This window comes from Scylla paramamosain, chromosome 17, assembly GCF_035594125.1.
Source record: "Scylla paramamosain isolate STU-SP2022 chromosome 17, ASM3559412v1, whole genome shotgun sequence".
Taxonomy (NCBI): Eukaryota; Metazoa; Arthropoda; class Malacostraca; order Decapoda; family Portunidae; genus Scylla; species Scylla paramamosain.
In genome coordinates, this window is record NC_087167.1 from 19711244 (window position 1) to 19725368 (window position 14125).

The window sequence follows — 14125 nt, forward strand, 5'->3', positions numbered from 1 at the left end:
CCCATGGTGTCCATGTGGTGTTACCTTGCAATCCCCAGGGTGACCTGGGTTGACCTCATCCAGCTGCCTTGTCCACCTGGTCCCTCCTTGATGCCCTTAAGGGAAATGTTGGGTGTCACCTCTGCTGGTCGCTTTTCAGGAGAATGTAGTCACCACTGTGCCACTACTCACTGTTCCTGCATTTTCAGGATGCCTGGTGTGAGGTTTTTGAGGAAATCAGGGTCCACCTCTTGACTGGTTACAGGTTGGAGTCAGAGGGAGGGTGAGGGTGGTGGAGTAGATGCCAACAAGGTGTCGATATCACTGTGATCCTAGCTTGGCAGGTGGTGACTTGCCATGAAATGCTTCTGCACTACTTAATCTTCCTAGAATATTCCTATTCCCTACTTGCTTTTCCTAAATCTAAGTAATATCCTCCTCAACTTGGGTTTGACATAATTACTGCACAATATTCATATTTCAGTGAATTTTCTGGACCTTCTGAATGAGTGGCTTGTAATGTGCTTTTCAAAACAAGGTGAGTGAAGTGCCCGTGAGAGATTTTCAGGGAGAATTAGTATAAAGTCTCCCCTTAGGTATAAAAACTATGATACAGTAGTTAACCCTTTCCTTCCGGCGCTTAAATTATTTTCCCGTTTTGTGTGACGGCTAAAAATGGTAAACCTTGAAATTGTCAGAAAATTGTTTGAATACTAATAATTATTTTCTCTTTGTTATTCTGAATACAATGATATACTTTGTAGCTCGATGTGACCTCTCAAAGTTGAGTTTATGCCTTATAAAGGATTCCTCCTCCTCCCGCTGTGTGATCCGTCATCCAGAAACAGCCCAGAGAGCGATGACGCCACGCGCACACACTCTCTCTCTCTCTCTCTCTCTCTCTCTCTCTCTCTCTCATCTTGGAGGGGAAATTGTACACTTCCAATGAGAGAGAGAGAGAGAGAGAGAGAGAGAGAGAGAGAGAGAGAGAGAGAGAGAGAGAGAGAGAGAGAGAGAGAGAGAGAGAGAGAGAGAGAGAGAGAGAGAGAGAGAGAGAGAGAGAGAGAGAGAGAGATTTCATCCCTTTTCACATCAAGTTTCAGGCAAATAACATTCTCTCTCTCTCTCTCTCTCTCTCTCTCTCTCTCTCTCTCTCTCTCTCTCTCTCTGACAAGTTACCTTCTACCATTTTATTATAAAATCGAAGATAATGAAAAAATTAACATGAAAGAATGATAGGTATCATCTCTCTGTTCTGATAAAACAGGTGGATCCTGTAAATCATTTTCCGAGTCCTCACTAATGTCTTCGCTTTCTTCAGCTTCTTCTAAATATTCGCTGTCACTGTCTTCAAACTCAGAAGTACTGCTAAATACATATGTTGTGTCCTGCTCCATGGTGAGTTATGATCTGAGATCCTTGGCTCTTATCAGGATGTCTCTTCACACTTATCATAGTGCTTTCCACCCGGCGAGTGCTTTCCACCCGGCGGGTCGCTGGGGTTGCCAAGTGTCGCCCGGAGAAAGGGAAAATAGCTTAGTTACCACTAAATTTCCAGAGCTAGTGACAACACTACATGTGGAAACATGCCAGACACTTCCACTCACACCATCTGACTCGAGAAACCGCGCTTGGACCTCAAAATTGAGGCGCGAAAATTCTTGATTACCGGTATGATCGCCGTCGCTACGGACGCATTTTTGCAATCGTATATATACGATTGCCGGAAGGAAAGGGTTAAAGGCAGTGAAAAGAGAAGAGAAAGATTATTGTCACATATACCACCCAAGACAAATATATGAAAGACAAAAGAGTATAAGATGCAAGAATTATGGAAATGCTTGGAAAATATGATCAGAAAACAAATAAGGTGTTGCTCATGGAAGACTTTAATTGCAAGAATGTTAAGTGGGAGGAGTCGGAACCAGGGGAGGGTGCAGATTTATGATATGAAGAGATAATACAATTAGAAATGGCGAATACTTTAGAGCAATGGGTAGACGAAGCTACAAGATACAGAGGAGAAGAGTAACCTTCAATGTTTGACCTAGTGTTTACAGGAATCTAGGCAAAATACGACGTAACTGCCCCCATTTGGAAGTGATCAAACTGTAATAGGGATTAAATTGGAAGTGATAACAGTAAAGGATTGGAAAGAATACAGAAATGGTAGACTAAACTATGCAAAGGTAAATTTTAAAGAACCTAAGAAACTTTAAGGAATTATAAAGTGGGATAGGCTGTTGTAAGACAAGGAAGTACAGACAAAATGTGAAGCACTGTTAAATACGTACAAAGAGGAAGTGTTTAAATTTGTACCAACGTACCAAGTGAAAATGAGCAGGCATAGTTGGTATAATGCTAGATGTGGGAAGGGCAAAAAGGGACAAGGGCAAGACATAGAAAAAAGGTGAAGAAGCAGTGGAATAAAGGGAATAGAGACTATAAAAAAGTAAGAAATTAATATCTTAGGAAAAAAAAGAGAAGAAAGGAACTTTGAAAAGGATTTAGTGAACTATATGTAAAGCTTTTCTAGAGAAACATTTTTTTTTTTTTTTATGTAGGAGGGACACTGTCCAAGGGCAACAAAAATACAATAAATAAAAAAAGCCCACTGAGATGACAGTCCCAGAAAAGGGTCCACAGTGGTAGTCAAAAACTGAAAGATAAGTGTCTTGAAACCTCCCTCTTGAAGGAATTCAAGTCATAGGAAGGTGAAAATACAGAAGCAGGCAGGGAGTTCCAGAGTTTACCAGAGAAAAAAATGAATGATTAAGAATACCGGTTACGGTAACTCTTGCATTAGAGGGGTGGACAGAATATAGGTGAGAGAAAGAAGAAAGTCTTGTGCAGTGAGGCTGCGGGAGGAGGGGAGGCATGCAGTTAGCAAGATCAGAAGACCAGTTAGCATGAAAATAAAGGTAGAAGACAGCCAGAGATGTAACATTGCGGCGATGAGAGAGATACTGAAGACGGTCAGTTAGAGGACTTAATGAGATGAAAAGCTTTTGATTCCACCCTGTCTAGAAGAGTGGTATGAATGGAACTCCCCAGACATGTGAAGCATACTCCATACGTGGACAGATAAGGCCCTTGTACAGAGTTTGTAGCTGGGAGAGTGAGAAAAACTGGCGGAGACATCTCAGAACGCCTAACCTCATAGATGCTGTTTAAGCTAGAAATGAGATGTGAAGTTTCCAGTTCAGGTTATAAGTAAAGGACAGACCGAGGATGTTCAGTGTAGAAGAGGGGACAGTTGAGTGTCATTGAGGAAGAGGGGATAGTTATCTGGGAGGTTGTGTTGAGTTGATAGATGGAGGAATTGAGTTTTGAGGCACTGAACAATACCAAGTTTGCTTTGCCCCAATCAAAAATTTTACAAAGACCAGAAGTCAGGCGATCTGTAGCTTTTCTGCCTGAAAAGTTTACTTCCTGAAGGGTTGCACGTCTATGAAAAGACGTGTAAAAGTTCAGGGTAGTAAAATCAGCATAGGAGATTTTAATTTTATGAATATCAACTGGAGCCTGATGGTGGGTAACAAGGAAGCAGAGGAATTTCTCAAAGTAATTCAGGATAATTTTTTAAAACAGGTAGTCGTAGAACCCACAAGGGGACAGTATTCTAGATTTAATTCTTACTAACAGGAAGGAAGCAGTCACGCAGGTTGGAGGACAGCTGGGTAACAGTGACCATTGGGAAATTAGGTACAATTTAAAATGGGAAGAAACTTTTAGAAGCAAAAACACTAGTAAAATGCCTGACTTTAGGAAGGATTTTGAGGAATTAAAAAGGTACCTACAGAAATTTTAGAAAGATCAGAAGTCAAGCGTTCCATAGCTTCCCTGTGTTAAATGTTTACTTCCTGAAGGGTTGGACGCTATGAAAAGACACAGAAAAATGCAGGGTGGTATCATCAACATAGGAGTGAATAAGACAAGAAGTTTGGCTTAGAAGGTCATTGATGAATAATAAGAGAGTGGCTGACAGGACAGAGCACTGAGGAACACCACTGTTAATAGATTTAGGAGAAGAACAGTGACCGTCTACCACAACAGCAATAGAATGGTCAGAAAGGAAACTCGAGATGAAGTTACAGAGAGGAGGATAGAAGCTGTAGGAGGGTAGTTTGGAAATCAATTCTTTGTGCCAGACTCTATCAAAAGCTTTTGATATGTCCAAGGCAACACCAAAAATTTCACCAAAATCACTAAGAGAGGATGACCAATACTCAGTAAGGAAAGCCAGAAGATCACCAGTAGAGCGCCCTTGATGGAACCCAAACTGACGATCAGACAGAAGGTTGTGAAGTGACAGATGTTTAAGAATCTTCCTGTTGAGGATAGATTCAAAAACTTTATATAGGCAGGAAATTAAAGCAATAGGACGGTATTTTGAGGGATTAGAATGGTCACCCTTTTTAGGAAAAGGCTGAATGTAGACAAACTTCCAGCAAGAAGGAAAGGTAGATGTTGACAGACAGAACTGAAAGAGTTTCACTAGGCAAGGTGCAAGCACGGAGGCACAGTTTCAGAGAACAATAGGGGGACCCCATCAGGTCCATAAGCCGTCCAAGGGTTTAAGTCAGCAAGGGCATGAAAAACATCATTACAAAGAATTTTAATAGGTAGTATGAAGTAGAGTGTGGAAAAGAGGAAGAAACAAGCCCACAATCGTCCAAGATAGAGTTTTAGCAAAAGTTTGAGCAAAGAGTTCAGCTTTAGAAATAGATGTGATAGCAGTGGTGCCATCTGGTTGAAATACAGGAGGGAAAGAAGAAGAAGCAAAGTTATTAGAGATATTTTTGGTTAGATGCCAGAAGCCACGAGGAGAGTTAGATCTTGAAAGATTTTGACACTTTTTGTTAATGAAGGAGTTTATGGCTAGCTGGAGAACATACTTGGCATGGTTCTGGGCAGAAATATAAAATGCATGAGATTCTGGTGATGGAAGGCTTAAGTATGTTTCGTGATCCACCTCTCTATCATGTACAGCACGAGCACAAGCTGAGTTAAACCAAGGTTTGGAAGGTTTAGGTCGAGAAAAAGTGAGGAATGTACACCTCCATGCCAGACACTATCACCTCTGTTATGCATTCAGCACACAAAGACAGGTCTCTGACATGGAAGCAGTAGTCATTCCAAGGAAAATCAGCAAAATACCTCCTCAGGTCTGCTAAACTAGCAGAGGCAAAACGCCAGAGGCACCTTCGCTTAGGGGTATCATGAAGACGGATTGGAGCGATAGGACAAGATACAGATATGAGATTGTGGTTGGAGGAGCCCAACGGAGAAGAGAGGGTGACAGCATAAGCAGAAGGATTAGAGGTCAGGAAAAGGTCAAGAATAGGCATATCTCAAAGATGATCAGGAATGCAAGTAGGGTGCTGCACCAATTGCTCTAGGTCATGGAGGATAGCAAAGCTGAAGGCTAGTTCACCAGGATGATCAGTGAAAGTAGAGAAAAGCCAAAGCTGGTGGTGAACATTGAAGTCTCCAAGAATGGAGATCTCTGCAAAAAGGAAGAGAGCCAGAATGTGCTCTACTTTGGAAGTTAAGTAGTCAAAGAATTTCTTATAGTCAGAGGAATTAGGTGAGAGATATACAGCACAGATAAATTTAGTTTGAGAGTGACTCTGTAGTCGTAGCCAGATGGTGGAAAACTCGGAAGATTCAAGAGCATGGGCAAGAGAGCAGGTTAAGTCATTGCACACATAAACACAATATCCAGCTTTGGATTGAAAATTAAGGTAGAGAAAGTAGGAGGGAACAGAAAAGGAGCTACTGTCAGTTGCCTCAGACACCTGAGTTTCAGAGAGGAAAAGAAGACATGGTTTAGAAGAGGAGAGGTGGTGTTCTACAGATTGAAAATTAGATCTTAGACCACGAATGTTGCAGAAGTTAATTAAGAAAAAGTTGAGGGGGGGTGTCAAGACATTTAGGGTTGTTGTCAGAAGGGCAGTCCGACCTGGGGACACTTGTGGTCCCTTCCCTAGATGGGGACTTCAAGGCTAGGGAAGGAGTTGCAATGAATTTTGAAAATTTGAGTGAAGGGTGTGTGTGAAGGGTGCTTGTAGTTTTGTGTGGAGGAAGGGAGTTGTTGTGAGACACAAAAGGAAACGTTCAGTGAGGTCACAGCTTTAATGATAATTTCACAGCACCCCCTGATCCAGTGCTTTAGACCTCACTGGGAGTAATTATCATTTTGGCAGGTGCCTACTGCCTCCTCCTTATAAATAAATGATAAAATGATATATAGAGATTGTATTAATTTAAAAAAAAAGAAGGAAGGACACATGAAGATAACAAGGAGATGAGTGAAATTATGATTGAGAGTTTTAAATTCATACTTAAAACGGAAGCAGATTTTATATTGCCTATAAGTGGAGTATCAAATGAAGGGTTATATGAATTAAGGTAGAAAGTATGAAATCTACAAGCTGTTGAGTGATTTAGATGTTACAAAAGCAATGGGACCAGATGGTGTGTCTGGATGGGTATTGAAAGAATGTAGAGACCAACTGATAGAGTCAATCTGGAATGTGGTAAATTGTTCATTGAAGGAAGGAAGAGTGTCTAAAAATGGAAAAGAGGCAATATAATGCCTATCTATAAAGGTGACAAACTGGAGCCACTTAATCATAGGCCAGTATCATTAACTAGTGTCATAGGTAAACTGTGAAATTGTAATAAAAAACAAATGGGTGCAGTATTTGGAAGAAAATGAGGTAATTACAGATAAACAATTTGGATTTAGACAAAAAAGATTGTGTGTTCTAAATCTGCTGAGCTTTTATACTAGAGTGATGGATGGGTGGAGGCTGTATATCTGTATCTATCTATCTATCTATTTATCTATCTATCTATCAATATATATATATATATATATATATATATATATATATATATATATATATATATATATATATATATATATATATATATATATATATATATATATATAAAAGCATTTGACAGGGTTCCACATATGAGCCTACTGTGGAGACTGAAAAATATAGGAGGATTAAAAAGCAACATATTAAGTTGGATGCAAGATTATTTGAAGGATAGACAAATGAGGACAATAATCAATGTAATTTCAAGCTGGGGTGAGATAACAAGTGAATTATCATAAGGATCTGTATCAGCACCAATTATGTTTCACATTTACATGAATGATATACAGAAAGAATTAAATAGCTATATGTCTGCTGTATGCAGACATTAACATGTCTGCTGTATGCAAAGTTGTTATGAGCTATAAAGGGCCAGGAGGATTGTAAGGAATTACAGAGAGATTTGGATAAAATTCATGCTTGAAACCTAAAGTGGAAACCTGAATTTAATCCTAAGAAATGACATGTGTAGGAAACAGGAAAAGTACAAGGAGACCTATATGGTACTATAAAATGGGTGAAAATATGATGATGAAAAGTAATAAAGAAAAGGATTTGGGGATGATTATTTAGGACACAGTCACCATAAGAACATATAAGTTGGATATTTGGTTCCACATATAGGATGTTAAGTAACATTAAGAGTGGCTTTCACCTACATGGACATGGATATGATGAAAAAAAAAATAATAATAATAAATAAATAAACAATAATTATAACCATGATACGTCTGATACATTTAAGTTGGAGTATGCTTCATGGTCTCCACATAGAAAGAATACAAAGAAATTGGAAAGAATACAAACAACAGCAACGAGATGGTGCCAGAATTGAAGGAAAAGACTTAGGAAGAGCAACTGGAAGAAATGAGAGACTTGATAACAATGTACAAATTAAATAAACTGTATGGAAAAGGTAGACAGACAAGTTTTGGTGATGCATATGGATGAGGGGACAAGATGTACAAGAGGACATAAAATAAAAAAAAATAAAAAAGATTAAGAAGAGTAAATGTCTCAATGACACTAAGAAATATAGTTTCCCATATTGAAGCACTGGAATAGCTTTAGTGATGAGGTGGTTACAATTGTTGTCACCAAATTTAAAGAGAAATTGGATAAATGCAGGTATGGAGACGTCAAATGAGCTTTAGCTTGGACCCTGTACAATATAACTAGGTAACCCCTCCTCTCACTGACACACACACCAGAAAAAATAAACTAATAAATAAATAAAGAAAGAAAGAAAGAAAGAAAGAAAGAAAGAAAGAAGTAAATAAATAAATAAATAGGTAAATGGATAAATTAAAAAAACAATAATAATAATACCACCAATTAAATAGTTAGTAAAACAGAAAAAGTTGTAAGTAAAGGATAAAGTCATAGACAATAACAATAGGAATAATAGTGCCTGCTTTGTGGGAATGGCAGTGTAGTGTTCAGACAGTATAGGGATGAGGGGGTAAGTACTGTGGTACTGAGGTTACCTGGTTAATGCCTTCCCACATTAAGGGATGGCACCAACAACACACTATTTCTATAACATTTTTTTAATCACAAAGAAGACACACCAATGCCAAGAACAAATTCAGAAGAGAGAAAAAGCCCATTAGTTCTCTCGCAAAGAGAAGAGGAAAGAATTCCAAAGAAAGAACCCATTCAGATTCAGAGACCTGGTAACAGCAAAAACTGAGAAGCACTTCACTACTCTTGTGACACAACTGAAGGTGACTTGTACACATAACCTGGCCTCTTGAAATGGTGAAGTCAGGGTTGCTGATGACTTCCACACTGGAAACCAAAAGCAAGTGAAGTCCCCAACAAAAAAATCATTAACTCTCTCACTGCTGCACCATTTTTCCCATAATTATCAATAACTTTTTTTATGCTACAATTTATTAAATAGTTATGTGGCCAAGAGGAGTTAAATGAGCAAAGGATGACCACAGGTACAAAATGGTTAACTAACCACTCAAAAGACTGCAAGAAAAGTAAGCCTGCAAGACACGTACTGGACCCAGGCCTGGTAAAACTTGGTCAACACCAGCGTCAGCTTCTGCCATCGCTGCAGATCCCAGGTGTGAGCAGGGTAGTCCAGCATTGCCACAAGCAGCGACAGGCATCTCATCAGCACCTCCATCTTCCCTGCTGCAGGTGAACTTAACGTTACTCTAAGCATCCCCTTAAGACTGGCACCCCATCAGCTTAATGTCTTAAGCTTAATGTCACACACACACACACACACACACACACACACACACACACAAGAGGATTGTGAGGAACTACAGAGGGATATTGATAGAATTTATGAATGGAGTAAATGATGGAAATTAGAATTCAATATAAAGAAGTGCCATGTAATGGAGATGGGAAGAAGTAAAAGGAGACCTTCATGGGAGTATAAGATGGGAGGAATCACAATACCAAAGAGCAAAGAAGAAAAAGACTTGGGAGTAATAATTCAAGACATGCTATCACCAGAAAAACACATCAATAGAATATTTGGCTCTACATATAATTTGCTAGCAAATATCAGGGTGGCATTTAATTACCTAGACAAAGAAATGATGAAGAAAATCATAACACACATGATACGCCCCAAACTGGAATACGCAGCAGTGGTATGGTCTCCACACAAGAAGAAAGATATAAGGAAATTGGAAAGAATACAAAGAACAGCTACGAATATGATACCTGAATTGGAAGACCTAAGTTACGAGGAAAGACTGGAAGAAATTGGATTACCAACACTGCAAGAAAGAAGGGAAAGAGGAGACCTGATAATAATGTTCAAATTAGTAAATGGCATGGAGAAGATAGACAGAGATGACCTAGTTGTAAAAGTGGAGGAAGGAGATAGACGTACAAGGGGACACATGAAGAAATTAAAGAAGAGTCATTGTTTGGGAGATATTAAGAAATACAGCTTTCCGCATCGAACGGTTGAAATATGGAATAACTTAAAAGAAGAGGTGGTTGCGGCAAAGAGTGTGCACATGTTTAAAGAGAGATTGGACAAATTCGGGTAGGGAGACAGGACTAATTGAGCTTTGGCTCGGACCCTGTACTATACAACTAGGTAAATACACACACACACACACACACACACACACACACACACACACACACACACATGAAAAAATATGATAAACTATACATTACATAGGACAATGAACATTGGTCCACACAGACACAGACACACACACACAAAATAGCATAGAGGAAATGATAAGCAAAAATAACAAAGTGCTCTTAGTAGATTTCAACACTGAAGGAATTAACTAGGAGATGGAGGTGAAAGAAAATGTCGGGTCATGGAGGGAAGAACTTATGATAAGAATTTATGATGGTGAATACAATGAAACAGTGGGTGAATGAACCTACAAGATGCAGAGGAGAAGAAGAACCATCACATTTGGACTTAGTGTTTACAAAAACTCCAGAAAGTACACCAAATATACATTGTCTGAGTCCAATGGGAAGAAGTGATCATGTGACAACAGAAATATTGCTACAGAAGGAAACAGTGTTGCACAGAAATTAACACTTTAGAAATGGGAGACAGAACTATGCTAAGGCAAACTTTGCAGGTCTTACTAAATTTTATGGAAAAATAACAGTAAAGAACTATTTGAAGGTAAAGTAGTCCAAGAAAAATATGAGATATTTTTCAGCAACTATAGAGTGGGGTGCAACAGTTTGTACCAAGTTATAAAGTGATAATTGGGAAGAATGAATGGTATAATGCTAGGTGAGTAGAACCAAAAAAGGAAAAGGACAGGGCATAGAGGAAAATTATGAGAAAACTGAGCAGAAATATTAGGGAAGAATACAGAAAGGTAAAGAATGAATATGGTATAATAAGAAGTGAAGAAGAAAGAAGTTTTGAAAATGACAGAGTAAGAAAATGCAAGGAAGAGCCCAAACTCTTTTACAGATATGTAAATGGACAAAATGAAACAGGGATGACATAAACAAGTTAAAAAGAGAAGGAAGAACTTATGAAATTACTCAGATGAGTGAACTAATGAATGAGAGTTTTCAATCTGTGTTTACAAAGGAAACTGATTTTGTGGCACCAAAAGTGGTATCACAATGAGGGAATACAGGAGATACAAGTAAAGAGACAAGAAATTAAGAAACTGCTGGAAGAGCTGGATGTTATAAAAGCTATGGGACTATATCAAGTAAATGGATGGGTATTAAAGAATGCAAAGAACAAATGGAGGAACCCATATGGGATATAATTAACAGTTCACTGAAAGAAGGAAAAGTACCAAAGGAATGGAAAAGAGCAAACATAATCCAAATATACAAAGGGGGAAATAAAATGGAACCATTAAATTACAGACCAGTGTCACTAACAAGTATTGTATGCAAGCTTTGTTAAATAGTAATTAAAGATAGATGGGTGCAATATTTAGAAGATAAAAATATAATTACAGAAAAACAATTTGGATTCAGGAAAGGGAGATCCTGTATCAGAAATCTACTGAGCTTCTATATGAAAGTAACAGATGGAGTGCACGACAGGGACAGATGGGGTGATGTGGTATACCTGGATCTCAAAAAAAAAGCATTCAATAAAGTTCCCCACACAAGTCTTTTGTGAAAGTTAGAAAATGGAGGAGGACTAAAGGGAGCAACATAAAGATGGATAGGTGATTATTTACAAGGAAGAGAAATGAGAATATTAATCAGAGACACTAATTCAAGTTTGTGCGATGTAACAAGTGGGGTACTGCAAGGATCTGTGTTGGCACCCATTTTGTTACAAATATATATAAATGATATGACAAATGATCTAAGTAATTATATAAAGCTTTCTGCTGATGATGCAAAAATAATTAAAATAATTACAGATGAAAATGACTGCAAGGAGTTACATACATTGAGCCAAAGATGGAAACTAGAATTTAATGCCAGAAAATGCTATGAGTTAGAAATAGGAAAAAGTAGAAAGAGGCCTTTATGGAATTACAAAATGGCAGAAATAATAATGAAAAGTAATGAAGAAAAAGATTTTGGAGTAATGATCCAGGACACACTATATCACCTGGAAGGCACATAAAAGGAATATTCGGCTCTACATACAGCTTGTTAACCAACATTAGGGTGGCATTTAACTATTTAGATAAAGAAATGATGAAGAAAATTATAGCAAGCATGATATGAATATGGAGCAGTAGTTTGGGCTCTATACAGAAAAAAAAAAAAAGTATATGGAAACTGGAGACAATACAGAGGAAAGTGACAAAGATGGTACCAGAATTGAAAGACTCAAGCTATGAAGAAAGACTTGAAGAGATGGGTTTACCAACACACAAGAGAGAGAGAGAGAGAGGAGAAAGAGGAGACCTAATAACAATGTACAAATTAGTAAACAATTTAGAAAGAATAGACAGAAATTACTTGGTACCCCAGATGGAGGAGGGAGAGAAACAGATGAGGGGGCATGGGAAGAAAATAAAGAAGAATGGATGTTCAAGTAAAATCAAGAAATACAGTTTCCTGTACAGAATTACTGAAATCTGAATGATTTAAAGGAAGAGGTGGTTGCAGAAAGCAGTGTACATGTTTCAAGAATAACTGGATAAATATGGTTATGGAAACAAGACAAAATGAGCTTTGGCTCATGCCCTGTACAATACAACTAGGTAAATACACAAATTATCTCAACTGCCTGAACATTCCATTACCATTACTGTTCTTCACATTCGTTTCATTTAGAGAATAACCTTTTCAACTAACACACATCATGCTTTAAAGAATATGCCAATGAATAATACTAAGCCATACTTAGGTGTATCTGTAAAATGACTGAAGCAACCAATACCAACAAAATTCATAAGTGTAGCATAAGGAAACTGCAAAGAACAGAATATCCCTACCAGCTGCCAAGAAACATCACACACAGCACTCACTTGTCCTCAATGTGCAGGAGGCATTTGTGGGACCTGGACACTCATCACTGCTTTCTTGGCCACTGTCACTCTCAGCACTCCTCATCCACATCACAGCCCTCTCTAGTGCCGGCCCTCCATGCTCCACTGTGAGGCAAGACACAAAGCTATTCATACACAGACAAACATGTAATACAGCTGCACCTACTTCTTAGGGATTGACACTTTCAGGCTTACAGGCTTCTTGCAGCTTAAGTTATATTCTTAATGACTACTGAAGAACCATTTTTATTTTTAACTCCACTTTGATGACATGGCTGGATATTCAAATATAATAAAAAGGTTTTAATCGCACTCTATTTGGAAGAGAAGTGAAAGAAATAAAACATGAACAAGTACAACACAAAAACTCACTGGATGCAAATGCAAAATATTACTTCATTTTCCAGCATTGAAGAAGCACAAGCATAATTATAAGATAAATATTAATTTTGGCTGGCCCATCAGTATACACTGGTTTATCCTTGTCCCCTCATAATGAGACTCTTCCCTACTCCGCACCTACTCCAATCCTGAGACCACAGCAGATGCAGGCTACTTCCTACAGAGCACCCTGCACTCTCAGTCCATATGCCAATGGGCCACTCCATGTGTCTACATCCCCTCCCTGTGGTCAAGGAAACCATGTCATTTTCATGCACTTCCCCCTCACTCTTCATTCACCTCTATCAGACAAAATCACTCTTGCTTGCTGCTGTCATTCCTCTCTCATTCAGTGCTCTCTTCATGCAGTTCATTCACTCCAGACATGATCTATCTCTTAACCTTTCACTGAGAACATCTGACTTCACTTTTATCTTTATTAGTTTTCTGTCCTCCATTCTCTCCACTGAATTCCTCACACTTCCACCCCTCAGCCCATTTGACGGTACACATTACTTAATAACTATTCAGGTGTTGGTTATAGCATTTTCATGCACATGAATCAAGGAAATTTAGAGATACACTTTGACAAGTTATCAAGATAACCTAAGTTACAGAACTTACTTTAATACTACCAAATACCACCAGTGACCTCCTCCATCACCAATACTGGCCATTGTTAGTAAAACTAATCACTATTAATCACCAACACAAAAATTGTGAATCATCACCATTAATATTATCATTCTGCACTGCTGACACTTCTGATTACTGCTCCTAATACAAAGCTGTCAGGACTGGTTAAGCAATACACACCATCACTGTCAATGCTTCTAAACAAGTGTGGTGGCAAAAATGTGGTGTCATCAGCAGCACATGGGTACTGTGGAAACAGGCTTGCTTACTATGTACTGAATAAATATATCA

General features: G+C 38.4%; 1 protein-coding gene across 4 annotated transcripts in view; it reads right to left on the reverse strand.

Annotated features, from left to right (window-relative positions):
• Positions 1-14125, reverse strand: part of LOC135108577 (uncharacterized) — a 131504-nt gene that overhangs the window by 34451 nt on the left and 82928 nt on the right. For 3 of the 4 annotated variants that reach the window (XM_064019729.1, XM_064019727.1, XM_064019725.1), the window contains 3 exons: positions 12797-12922; positions 8885-9020; positions 8546-8663 (listed from right to left, as the gene is read on the reverse strand). In XM_064019729.1, the coding sequence (XP_063875799.1) occupies positions 8546-8663; positions 8885-9020; positions 12797-12922 (380 nt within the window). The remainder of the gene's footprint in view (positions 1-8545; positions 8664-8884; positions 9021-12796; positions 12923-14125) is intronic. The other variant, XM_064019728.1, reaches the window with a different exon arrangement.